Source organism: Loxodonta africana, chromosome 22 (assembly GCF_030014295.1).
Source record: "Loxodonta africana isolate mLoxAfr1 chromosome 22, mLoxAfr1.hap2, whole genome shotgun sequence".
Classification (NCBI taxonomy): Eukaryota; Metazoa; Chordata; class Mammalia; order Proboscidea; family Elephantidae; genus Loxodonta; species Loxodonta africana.
Genome location: NC_087363.1, coordinates 1,907,221 through 1,927,260, shown reverse-complemented (window position 1 = coordinate 1,927,260; position 20,040 = coordinate 1,907,221). Strand labels below are relative to the sequence as shown.

General features: G+C 38.8%; 1 protein-coding gene across 1 annotated transcript; it reads left to right on the top strand.

Annotated features, from left to right (window-relative positions):
• Positions 1–18,383: 18,383 nt before the first annotated feature.
• Positions 18,384–19,511, top strand: LOC100675909 (olfactory receptor 4C16-like). Its single transcript, XM_064274209.1, has one exon. It carries the CDS (start codon positions 18,408–18,410, stop codon positions 19,197–19,199), a length of 792 nt encoding a protein of 263 aa, XP_064130279.1. The 5' UTR covers positions 18,384–18,407; the 3' UTR covers positions 19,200–19,511.
• Positions 19,512–20,040: the final 529 nt, after the last annotated feature.

Below are 20,040 nucleotides of genomic sequence, written 5' to 3'. Positions count from 1 at the left end.
TAACGTTTTCTATTCATTTGTGTCAGGTACCTATCACTACGTTTTGCAAAATGTCTGAAACTCTTTCAGCAACTGGTATTTCCTGGGTGTTTTTTTTTTTTTTTGATCATCGTGGACTAACAGGTAATTTTCTTTTTTACTTTTATTTTAGTAAACAAGAGAAAAAAGAAAAATGTTTTTATGGCTAGCTCATCATATTTAACAGAAAATGGCATTATTTATTTTTAAATCTGAATTTATGGTTTTCTTTTCTATGAAACAAAGACATAAAAAGAAGGAAACACAGTATAAAATTTTACCACCTAGATGTCTCTATTTACATGAAAATATGAAATAATATATGCATAAGTTTAGAAAATCCAAATAATTCAAAAATGTACAAAATGAAAAAAATCTTAGTATCTCTTTCCCATCCTTTTGTAAAAAGGTAATCACTATTAGTAGTTTATTTTGATTTGTTCCATTACAAAATAACCATATGCTTATAGCCATAAATGGAGTCTCTCGGTGGTGCAAACAGTTAAGTACTCAGCTATTAACCAAAAGATTAGAAGTTCATGCCATCTGGAAGAACTTCAGAAGAAAGACCAGCAGATCTACTTCTAAAATATCACAGCATTTGATAAACCCTATGGAACACATCTGTGCTCTGAAACACATGGGACTGCCTTGTATCAGAATCCACTCCAAGCCAACTGCATTTTTCTTACCTATAATTTTTTTTTTTATTATTATTAATAGGAAAACCTGTGTCGTAGTGGTTAAGAGCTATGGTTGCTAACCAAAAAGTCGGTAGTTCGAACCCACTAGGCACTCCTAGGAAACCCTGTGGGGAAGTTCTACTCTGTTCAATAGGGTTGATATGAGTTGTAATCCACTCGACAAGAGTAGGGTTTTTTTTGGTTATTAATAGATAGATGCATAGATAGGAATTGAACTAGAAATTTTCTGATATCACTGGGAGGAAAATGTGTGGAATTCCAGTAGCCAACCACACATCACTAGCTCATCAATCGTCTACTACCATGTACATATCCCAGGTAGCAGAGTGGTGGATTTTTTTTTTCAGGAGAAAATATGTGGTTTATATCATACTGCCTGATTATCTGCAAGTTTTCTCCCAAAATATACAAATCCTGCCAGCACATTTAGAGATTCCGAAGAGCTTTTTGACTTCCTCACTTTTAAATTCAACTTGAGAGTTTCTCTTTCCAGATAAGATTGCAGGATTAGTGAACTGGAAGAGAAGTCAATAGAAATTTGTCTTTGAATTTAAATGTATATATTGGGGGTAGTGACTCCTCTATTTTTCTTAACAATCAAGGCTAAACTTAAAAATTAAGGCTTTCGATCCCTATTGTTAATGGACGTGTACCCATGGTGGCACTATGGTTAAGTGCTCAGCTGCTAACTGAAAGGTTATTGGCTCTAATCTACCAGCCTTTTCACAGGAGAAAGATGTGGCAGTCTGTTTTATAAAGATCAAAGCTTTGGAAACCTTATAGAGCAGTCATACTCTGTCCTATAGGATTGCTATGAGTAGAAATCCACTCAACATCAATGGATTTGTTTTTTTTTTTATTTTTGGTTAGGTTCCCAAAGGTTCTCACCTCTCCTTTCATCCCAAGGAAACTAATGTTATATTTAGGCCTACCACATATTGTATCCCCTGCGTGTCTGTCAGTTTGTCATATGTTGGGGCTTGCATGCTGCTGTGAGATCGGAAGCTATGCAACCCTTATTCAATAACTCACAACCTTAACCATCACAGTCACCCGTGGTGGAAAGCTTTCAGCTGAGCTTCCAGGCAACGACAAACTAGGAAGAAGGACCTGGCAGTCTACTTCTGAAAAAATCAGCCAGTGAAAACCTTATGAATAGTAGTGAAACATTGTCTGCTATAGTGCTGAAAGATTAGCTGTGCTTGCCTGTGTTTTATTGACTATGCAAAGGCATTCAACTGTGTAGATCATAACAAATTATGGATAGCATTACGAAGGATGTGAATTCCAGAACAAAGAATAAGAAGCAGTTGTTCAAACAGAACAAGGGGATACTATGCATGAGGCTGTATCATTTGACCATACTTACTTATTTACTTGTAATGGATTGAATTGTGTCCCCCCAAAATGTGTGTCAACTTAGTTAGGCCATGTGTGGTTGTCCTCCATTTTGTGATTTTCCTATGTATTATAAATTATAATCTTTGCTTGTGGTTAAAGAGGATTAGGGTAGGATGTAACACTTTTGCTCAGGCCACATCCTTGATCCAATAAAAAAAGTATTTCCCCTGGGGTGTGGCCTGCATCATCTTTTAGTTCTCAAGAGATAAAAGGAAAGGGAAGCAAGCAGAGTGTGGGGGACATCATACCACCAAGAAATAAGCACCAGAAGCAGAGCGCTTTCTTTGGACCCAGGGTCTCTGAGCCTGAGGTGCTCACAGACAAATGGAATACTGATGACAAGGACCTTCCTCCAGAGCCAACAAAGAGAGAAAGCCTTCCCTTGGAGCCAGCTTCCTGATTTTGGACTTGTACCCTGCTTGGCTATGAGAGAATAAACTTCTCCTTGTTAAAGCCACTCACTTGTGGTATTTCTGCTATAGCAGCACTAGATAATTAAGACATTACTCAATCTATACGTTGAGCAAATAATCCAAGCAATTGGACTATATGAATAAGAAAGGGGCATCAGGTAACAAGCTGTGTTATGCAGATAACACAACCTTGCTTGCTGAAAAGTGAAGAGGACTTGAAGCACTTACTAATGGAAATCAAGGACTACAGGCTTCATTATGGATTATACCTCAACATAAAGAAAACAAAAATCCTCACAACTGGACCAATAGGCAACATCACGATAGATGGAGAAAATATTGAAGTTTTCAAGGATTTCATTACTTGAATCCACAATCAGCACCCACTGAAGCAACAGTTAAGAAATCAAAAGATGTATGGCATTGGGAAAATCTTTTGCAAAAGACCTCTTTAAAGTGTTAAAAAGTGAAGACGTCACTTTAAAGGCTAAGGTGTGCCTGACCCAAGCCATGGTGTTTTCAATCACCTCATATGCATATGAAAGTTGGACAATGAATACGAAAAGTTGAAGAAGAACTGATGCCTTTGAATTATGGTGTTGGTGAAGAATATTGAATATACCATGCACTCCCAAAAGAACAGACAAATGTGTCTTGTAAGAAGTAGAGCCAGAATGCTCCTTAGAGGCAAGGATGGTGAGACTTCATCTCGCATACTTGAGACTATTAACAGGAGGGGACAGTTCCTGGAAAAGGACATCATGCTCGGTAAAGTAGAAGGTCAACGAAAGAGAAAAAGACCCTCAATGAGATGGATTGACACAATGGCTACAACAATGGGCTCAAAAGTAACATCAATTGTGATGATGTCGCAGGACCAGGCAGTGTTTCCTTCTGTTGTACATACGGTCACTATGAATGTGAACTGATTCAATGGCACCTAACAACAACAATAACTTACTATGTAGTTCTCTATTCATTTACTAGTAAATGTTCATCTCCTATGTGCTCCTCACCATGAAAGAATGGTGGGAGCAATTAGTTTTTTACTTCTTGCATGTCATAATAAAATTACAGTCGGTATTTTGGAGATAATGAAGCAGGTACTGAGTTTCAGTCAGACCTATTTAGTGATTAAAAATATTATGCTGATCATTTTACTTTGTAAAATTTTAATCATAAGAGTCCTCAAGGAGGCGGGGCAAAGATGGCGGACTAGGTGGACACTACCGCGGATCCCTCTTGCAACAAAGACTCGGAAAAACAAGTGAATCGATCACATACATAACAATCTACGAACACTGAACAACAAACACAGATTTAGAGACAGAGAACGAACAAATATGGGGAGGCAGCAATTGTTTTCAGAGCCTGGAGCCAGTGTACCAGTCAGGTGACCTTCGGCGCCCGATTTGGGGCAAAGCCCAGGGGGGGCAGACGGCACAAACAAGGGGCCTAGGCCCTCCCCCGAACTCACTCCAGGAGGGGGCCCAGCTGGTTCGCGCAGGCGGCATGGCAGCGCAGCTGGTGGGAAAAGTCCCCGGGGGGCAGTGACAGGTCTTGGAGTGGGGAGAGCAGCGTCCCAGCTGGGGAGCCATCCCGCCGGGATTTTGGCAGGGCGCAGATATGGCATAGGCACAGTGAGCTGCTCCATCCCTCTGAACTAACCCCGGGAAAGGGACCAGCCGGTTGGCCCGGGCGGCGTGGGGACTCAGCCGGTGGGAGAAGTCCCTGGGAGGCAGTGACTGGTCTTGGAGCAGGGAGAGCAGCGTCCCAGCCGGGGAGCCGTCCCGCCAGGATTTTGTTGGACTGCGGGCACTGCATAAGTGTGGGGAGCAGCTCCACTCCCCTGAACTGACACGGGGGGGGCCCAACCGGTTCACGAGGGCGGAGTGGAGACGCAGCTGGTGGGAGAAGTCCCCGGGAGACAGTGACGGGTCTTGGAGCGGGGAGAGCGGTGTCCCAGCCGGGGAGCCGTCCCACCGGGATTTTGGTGGGGCACGGGAGCGGGGAGCTGCTCCACGCCCCTGAACTAACCCCGGGAGGGGGCCCAGCCATTTCACGCGGGTGGCGTGGCGACGCAGCTGGTGGGAGAAGGCCCCGGGAGACAGTGATGTGTCTCGGAGCGGGGAGAGTGGCGTCCCAGCCGGGACATGCGGTCGCAGTGCAGGCACGAGGAGCTGCTCCACTCGCCTGAGCTGACCCCAGGGGGGGCCCAGCCAGTTCGTGGGGGCGGCGCGGCAACGCGGCAGGCAGGACGGGGAGTCCCCTGGAGGCAGCGACTGATTTTGGAGTCGGGAGTGCACCATCCCAGGCTGGCAGCAGAGGATCTGACTGTGACTCCAGTGGTCCAGACCCCCCGGGGGCAATCTCCACACATCCAGCACACATAGGTGACGTGCCTCATGGAAATCTCAGATATAATAGTCATTCCAAGCAAGACAAGCAACTCTGGCTATATTCTGAGGTGCTACTCTCCTATCTTTCTGATCCGTCCCCCACCCTCCCCAGGCAGCTTCATTAACATCTGAATAGCCTGAGCCAGAGGGAGAACTCTGATAGGGATCTGACTGCCTTTTTTTTTAGTGGATTTCCTGGAAAAACTAGTTTACCAGTGATGGCTCGGAGACAGCAGTCCATATCAAACCACATAAAGAAGCAGACCATGACAGCTTCTACAACCCCCCAAACAAAAGAATCAAAATCTTTCCCAAATGAAGATACAATCCTGGAATTATCAGATACAGAATATAACAAACTAATTTACAGAATGCTTCAAGACATCACAAACAAAATAAGGCAAACTGCAGAAAAAGCCAAGGAACACACTGATAAAACTGTTGAAGAACTCCAAAAGATTATTCAAGAACATAGTGGAAAAATTAATAAGTTGCAAGAATCCATAGACAGACAGCATGTAGAAATCCAAAAGATTAACAATAAAATTACAGAATTAGACAACGCAATAGGAAGTCAGAAGAGCAGACTCGAGCAATTAGAATGTAGACTGGGACATCTGGAGGACCAGGGAATCAACACCAACATAGCTGAAAAAAAATCAGATAAAAGAATTAAAAAAAATGAAGAAACCCTAAGAATCATGTGGGACTCTATCAAGAAGGATAACTTGCATGTGATTGGAGTTCCAGAACAGGCAGGGGGGACAGAAAACACAGAGAAAATAGTTGAAGAAATCCTGACACAAAACTTCCCTGACATCATGAAAGACGAAAGGATATCTATCTAAGATGCTCATCGAACCCCATTTAAGATTGATCCAAAAAGAAAAAACACCAAGACATATTATCATCAAACTCACCAAAACCAAAGATAAACAGAAAATTTTAAAAGCAGCCAGGGAGAAAAGAAAGGTTTCCTTCAAGGGAGAATCAATAAGAATAAGTTCAGACTACTCAGCAGAAACCATGCAGGCAAGAAGGGAATGGGATGACATATACAGAGCACTGAAGGAGAAAAACTGCCAACCAAGGATCATATATCCAGCAAAACTCTCTCTGAAATATGAAGGAGAAATTAAGATATTTACCGATAAACACAAGTTTAGAGAATTTGCAAAAACCAAACCAAAGCTACAAGAAATACTAAAGGATATTGTTTGGTCAGAAAACCAATAATATCAGATACCAGCACAATACAAGGTCACAAAACAGAATGTCCTGATATCAACTCAAATAGGGAAATCACAAAAACAAACAAATTAAGATTAATCAAAGAAAAATAATACACATAACAGGGAATCATGGAAGTCAATAGGTAAAAGATCACAACAATCAAAAAGAGGGACTAAATACAGGAGGCATTGAACTGCCATATGGAGAGTGATACAAGGCTATATAGAACAATACAAGTTAGGTTTTTACTTAGAAAAATAGGGGTAAATAAAAAGGTAACCACAAAAAGGTATAACAACTCCATAACTCAAGATAAAAGCCAAGAAAAACGTAACGACTCAACTAACATAAAGTCAAACACTATGAAAATGAGGATCTCACAATTTACTAAGAAAAACGTCTCAGCACAAAAAAGTATGTGGAAAAATGAAATGGCCAACAACACACATGAAAAGGCATCAAAATGACAACACTAAAAACTTATTTATCTATAATTACGCTGAATGTAAATGGACTAAATGCATCAATAAAGAGACAGAGAGTCACGGACTGGATAAAGAAACACGATCCATCTATATGCTGCCTACAAGAGACACACATTAGACTTAGAGACACAAACAAACTAAAACTCAAAGGATGGAAAAAAATATATCAAGCGAACAATAAGCAAAAAAGAAGAGGAGTAGCAATATTAATTTCTGACAAACTAGACTTTAGACTTAAATCCGCCACAAAGGATAAAGAAGGACACTATATAATGATAAAAGGGACAGTTGATCAGGAAGACATAACCATATTAAATATTTATGCACTCAGTGACAGGGCTGCAAGATACATAAATCAAATTTTAACAGAATTGAAAAGTGAGATAGACACCTCCACAATTATAGTAGGAGACTTCAACACACCACTTTCGGAGAAGGACAGGACATCCAGTAAGAAGCTCAATAGAGGCACGGAAGACCTAATTACAACAATCAACCAACTTGACCTCATTGACTTATACAGAACTCTCCACCCAACTGCTGCAAAGTATACTTTTTTTTCTAGTGCACATGGAACATTCTCGAGAATAGACCACATATTAGGTCATAAAACAAACCTTTGCAGAGTCCAAAACATCGAAATATTACAAAGCATCTTCTCAGACCACAGGCAATAAAACTAGAAATCAAAAACAGAAAAACTAGGGAAAAGAAATCAAATACTTGGAAAATGAACAATACCCTCCTGAAAAAAGACTGGGTTATAGAAGACATCAAGGAGGGAATAAGGAAATTCTTAGAAAGCAACGAGAATGAAAATACTTCCCATCAAAACCTCTGGGACACAGCAAAAGCAGTGCTCAGAGGCCAATTTTTATCGATAAATGCACACATACAAAAAGAAGAAAGAGCCAAAATCAGAGAACTGCCCCGACAACTTGAACAAATAGAAAGTGAGCAACAAAAGAACCCATCAGGCACCAGAAGAAAACAAATAATAAAAATTAGAGCTGAACTAAATGAATTAGAGAACAGAAAAACAATTGAAAGAATTAACAAAACCAAAAGCTGGTTCTTTGAAAAAATTAACAAAATTGATAAACCACTGGCTAGACTGACTAAAGAAATACAGGAAAGGAAACAAATAACCCGAATAAGAAACGAGAAGGACCACATCACAACAGAAGCAAATGAAATTAAAAGAATCATTTCAGATTACTATGAAAAATTGTACTCTAACAAATTTGAAAATCTAGAAGAAATGGATGAATTCTTGGAAAAACACTACCTACCTAAACTAACACATTCAGAAGTAGAACAACTAAATAGACCCATAACAAAAAAAGAGATTGAAACAGTAATCAAAAAACTTCCAACAAAAAAAAGCCCTGGCCCAGACAGCTTCACTGCAGAGTTCTACCAAACTTTCAGAGAAGAGTTAACACCACTACTACTGAAGGTATTTCAAAGCATAGAAAATGACGGAATACTACCCAACTCATTCTATGAAGCCACCATCTCCCTGATACCAAAACCAGGAAAAGACATTACAAAAAAAGAAAATTATAGACCTATATCCCTCATGAACATAGATGCAAAAATCCTCAACAAAATTCTAGCCAATAGAATCCAACAACACATCAAAAAAATAATTCACCATGATCAAGTGGGATTTATACCAGGTATGCAAAAAAAAAAATTTTTTTTATTATGCAAGGCTGGTTTAATATCAGAAAAACCATTAATGTAATCCATCACATAAATAAAACAAAAGATAAAAACCACATAATCTTATCCATTGATGCAGAAAAGGCATTTGACAAAGTCCAACACCCATTTATGATAAAAACTCTTACCAAAATAGGAATTGAAGGAAAATTCCTCAACATAATAAAGGGCATCTATGCAAAGCCAACAGCCAATATCACTCTAAATGGAGAGAACCTGAAAGCATTTCCCTTGAGAACGGGAACCAGACAAGAATGCCCTTTATCACCGCTCTTATTCAACATCGTACTTGAAGTCTTAGCCAGGGCAATTAGGGTAGACAAAGAAATAAAGGGTATCTGGATTGGCAAGGAGGAAGTAAAGTTATCACTATTTGCAGATGACATGATCTTATACACAGAAAACCCCAAGGAATCCTCCAGAAAACTACTGAAACTAATAGAAGAGTTTGGCAGAGTCTCAGGTTATAAGATAAACATACAAAAATCACTTGGATTCCTCTACATCAACAAAAAGAACACCGAAGAGGAAATCACCAAATCAATACCATTCACAGTAGCCCCCAAGAAGATAAAATACTTAGGAATAAATCTTACCAAGGATGTAAAAGACCTATACAAAGAAAACTACAAAGCTCTACTACAAGAAATTCAAAAGGACATACTTAAGTGGAAAAACTTACCTTGCTCCTGGATAGGAAGACTTAACATAGTAAAAATGTCTATTCTACCAAAAGCCATCTATACATTTAACGCACTTCCGATCCAAATTCCAAAGTCATATTTTAAGGGGATAGAGAAACAAATCACCAATTTCATATGGAAGGGAAAGAAACCCCGGATAAGCAAAGCATTACTGAAAAAGAAGAAGAAAGTGGGAGGCCTCACCCTACCTGATTTCAGAACCTATTATACAGCCTCAGTAGTCAAAACAGCCTGGTACTGGTACAACAACAGGCACATAGACCAATGGAACAGAATTGAGAACCCAGATATAAATCCATCCACGTATGAGCAGCTGATATTTGACAAAGGACCAGTGTCAGTTAATTGGGGAAAAGATAGTCTTTTTAACAAATGGTGCTGGCATAACTGGATATCCATTTGCAAAAGAATGAAACAGGACCCATACCTCACACCATGCACAAAAACTAACTCCAAGTGGATCAAAGAACTAAACATAAAGACTAAAACGATAAAGATCATGGAAGAAAAAATTGGGACAACCCTAGGAGCCCTAATACAAGGCATAAACAGAATACAAAACATTACCAAAAATGACGAAGAGAAACCAGATAACTGGGAGCTCCTAAAAATCAAACACCTATGCTCATCTAAAGACTTCACCAAAAGAGTAAAAAGACCACCTACAGACTGGGAAAGAATTTTCAGCTATGACATCTCAGACCAGCGCCTGATCTCTAAAATCTACATGATTCTGTCAAAACTCAACCACAAAAAGACAAACAACCCAATCAAGAAGTGGGCAAAGGATATGAACACACATTTCACTAAAGAAGATATTCAGGCAGCCAACAGATACATGAGAAAATGCTCTCGATCATTAGTCATTAGAGAAATGCAAATTAAAACTACGATGAGATTCCATCTCACACCAACGAGGCTGGCATCAATCCAAAAAACACAAAATAATAAATGTTGGAGAGGCTGCAGAGAGATTGGAAGTCTCATACACTGCTGGTGGGAATGTAAAATGGTACAACCACTTTGGAAATCTATCTGGCGTTATCTTAAACAGTTAGAAATAGAACTACCATACAACCCAGAAATCCCACTCCTCGGAATATACCCTAGAGATACAAGAGCCTTCACACAAACAGATATATGCACACCCATGTTTATTGCAGCTCTGTTTACAATAGCAAAAAGCTGGAAGCAAACAAGGTGTCCATCAACGGATGAATGGGTAAATAAAATGTGGTATATTCACACAATGGAATACTATTCATCGATAAAGAACAGTGACGAATCTGTGAAACATTTCATAACATGGAGGAACCTGAAAGGCATTATGCTGAGCGAAATCAGTCAGAGGCAAAAGGACAAATATTGTATAAGACCACAGTTATAAAAAAAAAAAAAAAAAATTTTTATTATTAATTTTTTTTAATAAGATCTTGAGAAATAGTAAAAACTGAGAAGAACACATTTGTGGTTACGAAGCGGGGAGGGAGGGAGGGAGGGAGAGGGTTTTTTATTGATTAATCAGTAGATAAGAACTGCTTTGGGTGAAGGGAAAGACAACACTCAATACATGGAAGGTCAGTTCAATTGGACTGGACCAAAAGCAAAGAAGTTTCCAGGATAAAATGAATGCTTTAAAGGTCAGCGGAGCAGGGGCGGGGATCTGGGGAACATGGTTTGAGGGGACTTCTAAGTCAATTGGCAAAATAATTCTATTATGAAAACATTCTGCATCCCACTTTGAAATGTGGCGTCTGGGGTCTTAAATGCTAACAAGCGGCCATCTAAGATGCAGCAATTGGTCTCAACCCACCTGGAGCAAAGGAGAATGAAAAACACCAAGGTCACACGACAACTAGGAGCCCAAGAGAGAGAAAGGGCCACATGAACCCAGAGACCTACATCATCCTGAGACCAGTAGAACTAGTTGGTGCCTGGCCACAATCGATGACTGCCCTGACAGGGAGCACAACAGAGAACTCCTGAGGGAACAGAAGATCAGTGGGATGCAGACCCCAAATTCTCATAAAAAGACCATACTTAATGGTCTGACTGAGACTGGAGGAATCCCTGCGGCCATGCTCCCCAGACCTTCTGTCGGCACAGGACAGGAACCATCCCCGAAGACAACTCATCAGACATGAAAGGGACGGGTCAGCGGTTGGGAGAGAGATGCTGATGAAGCGTGAGCTAATTATATCAGGTGGACATTTGAGAGTGTTTTGTCAGCTCTTGTCTGGAGGGGGGATGGGAGGATAGAGAGAGTTGGAAGCTGGCAAAATTGTCACGAAAGGAGAGACTGAAAGGGCTGACTCAATAGGGGAAGAGCAGGTGGGAGTACGGAGTAAGATGTATGTAAACTTATATGTGACAGACTGGATTGGTAAACGTTCACTTGAAGCTTAATAAAAGTTAATAATAATAATAATAATAAAAAAGAGCCCTCAAGTACTTGGGGGAAGCTAGAAAGTACCTCAGGATGCTGGGAGTACTAGTGTGTCATCTTTTATGTTCTCTGAGTTTTTGCATGATTTGCCTCTTTTCTTTTATCTTACTTTTTTACTCTATACTGTCCTTATGTTCTCTGTTTTCTCAAAATATCTGTGTGTATGTGCCTTTGGTTTTCAAGGCAGAGGATCTCCTTCTATGCATTCTACAAGCTTTCCCTTCCTCCCTCCAACTTGTCAGGTTACCTAGTCAGAATTCCAGAGAGGGAATTTGAATAAGTTTGCTTTTATAATTGAGTAGAGTAGGCTAAATTGAAGTCATTGGTCATTTTATGGAGTATCTGCCCTAGGTCAGCATCTGTCCCTGGTACAAACCACTGTGATGAGAAGGAAGGAGGAGAAGGGTAGGGGAACCCAAAATGTGACAAACCAGAATGTTTGTTTAACAATGATTCTTAACAGCCAAACATTCTAAAAATATTTCATTAGTTAATCAAAAAAATTCCCCACACATCTGCCAGTTTGTGGTAATGTGGTAGCTTTCTTGTTGCTGTGAGGCTGGAAGCTATGCCACAGGTATTCAAATACCATCAGGGTCACCCTTGGTGGACAGGTTTCAGCTAAGGTTCTCGACTAAGGCAAACTTAAAAGTTCCTGGCAGCCTACTTCTGAAAAAAAGAATAGCCAATGGAACCTTACGAATAGCAGCAGAACACTGTCTGATATTGTGCCAGAAAATTAGCTCTCAGGCTTGAATCCACTCAAAATATGGCTGGGGAAGAGCTGCTACCTTAAAGGAGAGTACACCTTAATAACCTGGAAGAACTCAAACTTCCAGGACCTTCATTTGCTGATGTGGCACAACTCACAACGAGAAGAAACAGCTGCAATCATCTGTTAATAATAGGAACACAAAATGTATGAAGTATGAATCTAGGAAAATTAGAAATCATCAAAAATGAAATGGAGCACATAAACATTGATCCTGGTCATTAGTGAGCTGAAATGGACTGATATTGGCCATTTTGACACAGACAATCATATGGTCTACTATGCCAGAACTACAAATTGAAGAGGAATGGCGTTGCATTCATCATCAAAAAGAACACTTCAAGATACATCCTGAAGTACGATGTTGTCAGTAATAGAATAATATCCGTATACCCACAAGGGAGACCAGTTAATATAACTATTATTCAAATTTATGCACCTACCAATAATGTCTAAAATGAAGAAACTGAAGATTTTTACCAAGATCTGGAGTCTGAAATCGATCAAACATGCAATAAGGATGCATTGATAATTACTGGCAATTATAATGGGAAAGCTGGAAACAAAGGAGAAGGATCGGTAGTTGGAAAAAATGGCCTTGGTGACAGAAATGATGCCGGAGATCATATGATAGAATTTTGCAAGACCAATGACTTCTTTACTGCAAATGCATTTTTTTCACCAACATAAAGAGCAACTATACACGTGGACCTTGCAGTAATCAAATTGACTACATCCGTGGAAACAGACAATGGAAAAGCTCAATATCACCAGTCAGAACAACGCCAAAGGTTGGCTTTGGAACAGACCGTCAAGTGCTCATACTGTAAGTTTAAGCTGAAGCTGAAGAAATTTAGAACAATTTCAAAAGAACCAATGTAAGACCTTGAGTACATTCCACTTGAATTTAGAGACTATCTCTAGAATAGATCTGAGGCATTGAACACTAATGACCAAAGACCAGATGAGTCGTAGCATGATATAAGAAAATCATACATGAAGAAATCAAGAGTTCCTTAAAAAGACAGGAAAAAAAGAAAAGACCAAAATGGATGTCAGAAGAGACTCTGAAACTTGCTTTTGAATGTGGTTAAAGAGAACAGAGGAAATGATGAAGTAAAACAGTTGAAAAGAAGATTTCAAAGGAGAGAAGTAGAAGACAAAGTAAAATATTATGAAGACATGTGCAAAGACCTGGAGTTAGAAAACCAAAAGGGAAGAACATGCTCTGCATTTCTCAAGCTGAAAGATCTGAAGAAAAAATTCAATTCTTGAGTTGCAATATTGAAGGACTCTATGGGCAAAACACAGGAATCATCAAGATGAGATGGAAGAATACACAGAGTCCCTGTACTGAAAAGAGTTGGTCGACTTTCAAACATTTCATGAGGTAGCATATGATCAAGAACCAATAGTACTGAAGGAAAAAGTTAAAGCTACACTGAAAACATTGTGGAAAAACAAAGCTCCAGGAATGAAGGAGTACCAATTGAGATGCTCAACAAATGGATGCAGCACTGGAAGTGCCCACTCATCTATGCCAAGAAAATTGGAAGAGAGCTACTTGGTAAAGAGACTGAAAGAAATCCATATTTATGCCTATTCCAAAGAAAGGTGATGTAAATGATTGCAGAAATTATGGAACAATATAATTAATATTAGCAAAACCCATTGCTGTCAAGCTAAATCTGACACATAGGGACCCAATAGGACAAATGAGAACTGCCCCATGGGGTTTCCAAGGAGTGGCTGAAGGATTCAAGCTGCTGACCTTTCAGTTAGCAGCCTTAGCTCTTAACCACTGAGTCTCTCACACGCCAGTTAAATTTTGCTGAGGATCATTCACAAGCAGTTGCAGCAGTACATGGACATGGAACTGCCAGAAATTCAAGCCAAATTCAAAGAGGACATGGAACGAGTAATACCATTGCTTACGTGAAATGGATCCTGGGTAAAAGCAGAGAATACCGGAAAGAGGTTTACCTGTGTTTTATGCAAAAATAACTATGCAAAGACATTCGATTCTGTGGATCATAGCCAATTATGGATAATATTACAGAGAATGGGAATTCCAGGACACTTAATTGTGCTCATGGTGAAATTGTACACAGAGCAAGAGGCAGTTGTTGGAACAGAAAAAGAATACTGCATGGTTTGAAGTCAGGAGAAATGTACGGTGAGGACTGTATCCTTTAACCATCCTTATTCAATCTGAATGCTGAGCAAACTGAGCAAATTATCCTAGAAACTGGGTTATGTGAAGAAAAACAGGGCATTGGGTATAGAGAAAGACTCATTAACAACCTGCACACTAATTATGCAGGTGATACAAATGTGCTTGCTGAAAGTGAAGAGGAGTTGAAGCAATTATTAAAAAAAAAAAAAAAAGATGAAGATCAAAGTCTATAGCCTTCAGTATGAATTACACATTGACATCAAGAAAAAGAAAATCCTCACAACTGGACCAATAAGCAATATAATGATAAATGGAGAAAAGATTGAAGTTGCCAAGGATTTTGTTTTACTTGCATACACAAAGAGCACCCATGAAAGCAGCAGTCAAGAAATCAAAAGACAGATTGCATTGTGCAAATCTACTGCAAAAAAAAACACTTTAAAGAGTTAAAAAGCAAAGCTGTCACTTTAAAGACTAAGGTATGCCTGATTAAACCATATTGTTTTCAGTCACCTCTAATGCAGGAGAAAGCTGGGCGATGAAAAAGGAAGACCGAAGAAGACTTGATGCCTTTCAATTGTGGAGTTGGTCAAAATATTAAATATGCCATGGATGGCCAGAAGAATGAAAAAATCGTCTTGGAAGCAGCACAACCAGAATGCTCCTTTGAAAGGAAGGATGAAGAGACTTCATCTCACGTACTTTGGATACGTTAACAGGAGGGACCAGTCCCTGGAGAAGGACATCATGTTTGGTACAGTAGAGGGTCAGAGAAAAAGAGGACGCCCCTCAACAAGATGATTGACACCATGGTACAACAATGGGCTCAAACATAACAAGATTGTGAGGGTGGTGCAGGAGCGGGCAGTGTTTTGTTCTGCTGTACATGGGATCTCTATGAGTCTGATCTGACTTGAAGGCACCTAACAACAAATAACAACAGCAATCAAAACATTTACCTAGTCATGTCATGTTTGCTAAGCTCAATGTGTTCCCATTGAGTTTGAATAGTCTTTTTCCAAAATCTTAACAATTGTTCCTATTGAGTTGATACCTCTCAGAATAGGGATTTTTAGATCCAGATTAAAAAAAAAATTACATTAACCCTCAGGATTGAGAAAAATAATTTCAAATTTTCCTTCCACCTTAAATATGTATATTTTTCCTAAAATAGGTGTTATTGTACCGTGACATATATCATTCAATTTGGTGTAGTGAGCTGCCATCCTTAGTCCTTAAAGTGACAGCTTTGCTTTTTAACTCTTTAAAGTGTTTTTTTTTTTTTTTTTTTGCAGTAGATTTGCACAATGCAATCTGTCTTTTGATTTCTTGACTGCTGCTTTCACGGGTGTTCTTTGTGTATGCAAGTAAAACAAAATCCTTGACAACTTCAATCTTTTCTCCATTTATCATTATATTGCTTATTGGTCCAGTTGTGAGGATTTTCTTTTTCTTGATGTCAATGTGTAATTCATACTGAAGGCTATAGACTTTGATTTTCATCAGTTTTTTTTTTTTTTTTTTTTAATAATTGCTTCAAGTCCTCTTCACTTTCAGCAAGCACGGTTGTATCACCTGCATAATTAGTGTGCAGGTCGTTAATGAGTCTTTCTGTATACTCGAAGCCCTGTTCAATTCTGACTCATAGCGGTCCTTTGTGACTGAGTAGAACTGCTCTATTGGGTTTCTTAGGCTGAAATCTTTATGGGAGCAGGCCTTAAGGTCTTTTCTCTGCAGAGCCATCGGGTGGGTTTGAACCATGAACCGCTAGGTTAGCAGCCGAGGACTTAACCAATGTGCCTACAGGGCTCCTTAAAATTGGGTTACTAATCTTTATGTTTTTGATTTGCAGGAGTTATAAATATTTAATCCTCTTCTACCACTTTTTAAAATTCTTTGTTCATAGTGAGTTTTGTTATATGGCAGTTTAATGTATTATTTGTATATAATGTATATAATTGTGTATAATGTATTTTTCTTTATGAATTTGCTACTCTAAAATATAGTTATTCTTCCAATATTATTTTCTAGTTTGGTCTGACACATTTGTATCTTCCAACTGTCTGGAATGTAGTTTTTTGAATAATGAGGTAGTTTTTTTTTTTTTTTTTCAAATTGAGATTCAAATTCCTAACATCAGTTAGTCAAAGGTCCATTATTTCACATTAATATGAAATGTCAACTTAAACATAGAAAACTTTTCCTATATTTATACTTGTGTTTATTGACAGTCTGATTCTACACCAGCTGCCTGGTGTGCCTGGTGATACCCCAACTCCTGCTGCCCCGGATCTAAAATGTTTAAGCAAAAAACCTCTATTGTGAAGCATGAACTATCAAGCAATTGTGCTCCCCTTGTAGTTTGGAAATATAAACTCAGGGACTTTGAGTGCTGTAAGAGGTGCTTTTCAGCTTTTCAGAAATTGGAACAAAAAAATAGAAATGGAGATATTTGAGATGCCGTATTCCAAAACCACTGCCACTGAGTCAATTCCAACTCATAGTGACCTTACAGGATAGAGGAGAACTGGCCCATAGGGTATCCAAGGCTGTAAGTCTTTATGGAAGCAGACTGCCTCATCTTTCCCCCATGGAGTGCTTGGTGGGTTTGAAACACCAAACTTTTGGTTAGCAGAGGAGTCCTTTAACCATGTACTACCAAGGCATCTAGATATCTCATTACAAATTATCAAAGAATATTCATTTATGTTTATTACAATATGTCAAGTACTAAACATCATTTAGGTGTTTGAGGTAAAAGTAGATTATTTAGAAGGTAGTAAGTGTTTACAGGGTTGCTATGTTCAGAACTGACACCACAGCAATGGGATAAATAAGTGTTTCTTGCTCCCTTTTTCAAGGTGGAATATCTGGAAATGAGTGTTCAGTAATTTTGGGGATATATATTTTTTGGTCCCCTGGTGGTGTAAACGGTTTGCATTCAACTAAAGATTCAAGATTCCAACCCACTCACCACCATCACAGAAGAAAATCCTAGTAATCTGTTTCTGTAAAAAATTACATCCAAAAAAGCCCTATGAAGCAGCCCTGCTCTGTAACACATGTGGTCTCCATGAGTAGAATCGACTTGTCAGCAATGATTTTGTTTGTTTCTTTACATTTATGTAAGTATGCATCACTAATATGTAATACATAAATATATGTAGAAATAAGACATTATTTATGTGGACAGGATTAGTGTGTGACTTCATAACATTAAAATCAATAAGAAAGACAAATATATCCCAAATGCAGCCTGAAAAAATGGCCATGCAAAACATGGGTCCCGAGGTGTATTGAATGTGAAAAAAAAATCAGTAAATAATACATTGTCATCATATATCCCTAATTTTTACTTATCAAATAAATCAAATCAATAAGAGCAGAAACATGTCAAAGTTAACAAGGAGTTGCATTTTAAGAGTTTTAGGAAATTATCCTCCGTAAAGCTAATTTGAGATTTAAAATGACCCTATGAAGAGGTTTTTTTTAATGAAGAGGTCACTAAAAACTGAGGGACAAAGAGATGAAGCAACTAAGAAACAACAGCTAGAATGTCCCTGATGAGGAATATTTATTTTTGCTCAAAATATCCCATAACATCACATAGTAAGAACCACTGGCTCTCACATAGTACCACAAATTAATTTGCTTAAAATATTTCACACTGTTGCATAGCACCATACATTAATTCCTGTATTTTTTGGTTTTTGTCAGATAAACAATTTCATACTTGTACCTTCTCCTCATTCATGAAATCATTCTGCTGAATAATAATGTGACTGAATTCATTCTGCTTGGGTTGACACAAGATCCTGTTAAAAGAAAAATAGTGTTCACGTTTTTCTTGCTTTTCTACTTAGGGACATTGTTGGGTAACTCACTGATAATTGTTACCATCGAGACCAGCCGGGCACTTGAGAGTCCAATGTACTTCTTCCTTTTCTACTTATCTTTATCTGACACCTGCTTCTCTACTTCCATAGCCCCTAGAATGATTGTGGATGCCCTTCTGAAGAATAGCACTATCTCTTTCAGGGAGTGCATTATCCAAGTCTTTTCATTTCATTTCTTTGGCTGCCTGGCAATCTTGATCCTTATGCTGGTGGCCATTGACCGCTATGTGGCCATCTGTAAACCCCTGCACTACATGAGCATCATGAACCAGCGGGTCTGCAGTGTGTTGGTAGCTATAGCCTGGGTAGGGGCCTGTGTGCATTCTTCAGTTCAGATTTTTCTGACGTTGAGTTTGCCTTTCTGTGGTCCCAATGTGATCGATCACTATTTATGTGACTTGCAGCCCTTGTTGAAACTTGCCTGTACAGACACCTATATGACCAACCTGCTACTGGTGTCTAATAGTGGGGCCATTTGTATAGTGAGTTTTGTATTGCTGATGTTCTCCTATGTTGTCATTTTGTATTCTCTGAGAAACCACAGTGCTGAAGGAAGGAAAAAGGCTCTTTCCACCTGCATCTCTCATATCATTGTAGTCATTTTGTTCTTCGTTCCTTGTATATTTATATATACACGCCCCGCAACCACCTTCCCCATGGATAAAATGATAACTGTGTTTTATACAATTGGAACACCTTTGCTTAACCCTCTGATTTATACACTGAGAAATGCTGAGGTGAAAAATGCCATGAGGAAATTGTGGAGCAAGAAACTGATTTCAGAAGACCAAAGATTAATGGAAATTTCAAATCCTTCTTCATAGTTTGCATTGACCTACCATAATTCAACAAAGCATATTATCTTCTTATTGTGGATTTCATAGAATCCTATTTTGTGGGAAAAGTGCTACTTCCTTCAGGAAAATGGGTAGTATAAACACACACAGTGGTTAGTGTTGAGTCAATTTTAAGTAGAGGAAGAGACAAAAGCAGGTACAAACAGGTATGTCAGACCAACTGCTTTTTATTTTTTACTGTTGTCTCTCTAACTCTCTTGGATAACTAGAACCACTTGCAGTTTTGATCTGGTGTTTTTCTGTCCTTCTTCATGTTGATTTCTGGTGTCACTCCACCATTAATTTAAAGGTTTACATTCAAATACACTCAATAGCACTATAGAAGAAAGGCCTGGTAATCACTTTCATAAAGAGTACAGCCAAAAACCCTATGGAAAAATTCTCCTCAGTAACACATGACATTGACATGAGTGGTATCAACTTCGTGATTATGGATTTTGTTGTTGTTGTTGTTGGTTTGTTGTTTTTATTATGATTTCAGTTAGCCGTTTATATGCTTAAATTCCTATCCTGGTAAATTTTCTCTTTTCAAAAATGAAAGTGATAATCCGGAGGAGGAATTTGAGGCTTTGAAACAGAAATATCTTCTGTCACAGATAAAAATTTACTGAATTTTCAGTACAACCCAGAGAATAGTAGAAAGGACTGAAACGTGAATATGAAATGTATGTTTCTACAGTGAGGTTGGATACCAACTTTTGTCACTATCCACCTGACCCACAGTCTCTAATTACATAATCATTAAGAATCTAATTTCAAATTAATTTATTATTTTTATTTTTATCCATACAGAAATTTTTATTTAAGA

Bases quoted from the DNA above. Each gene is read 5' to 3' on its own strand.
- LOC100675909 (XM_064274209.1), top strand. From the start codon at position 18,408: ATGTACTTCTTCCTTTTCTACTTATCTTTATCTGACACCTGCTTCTCT.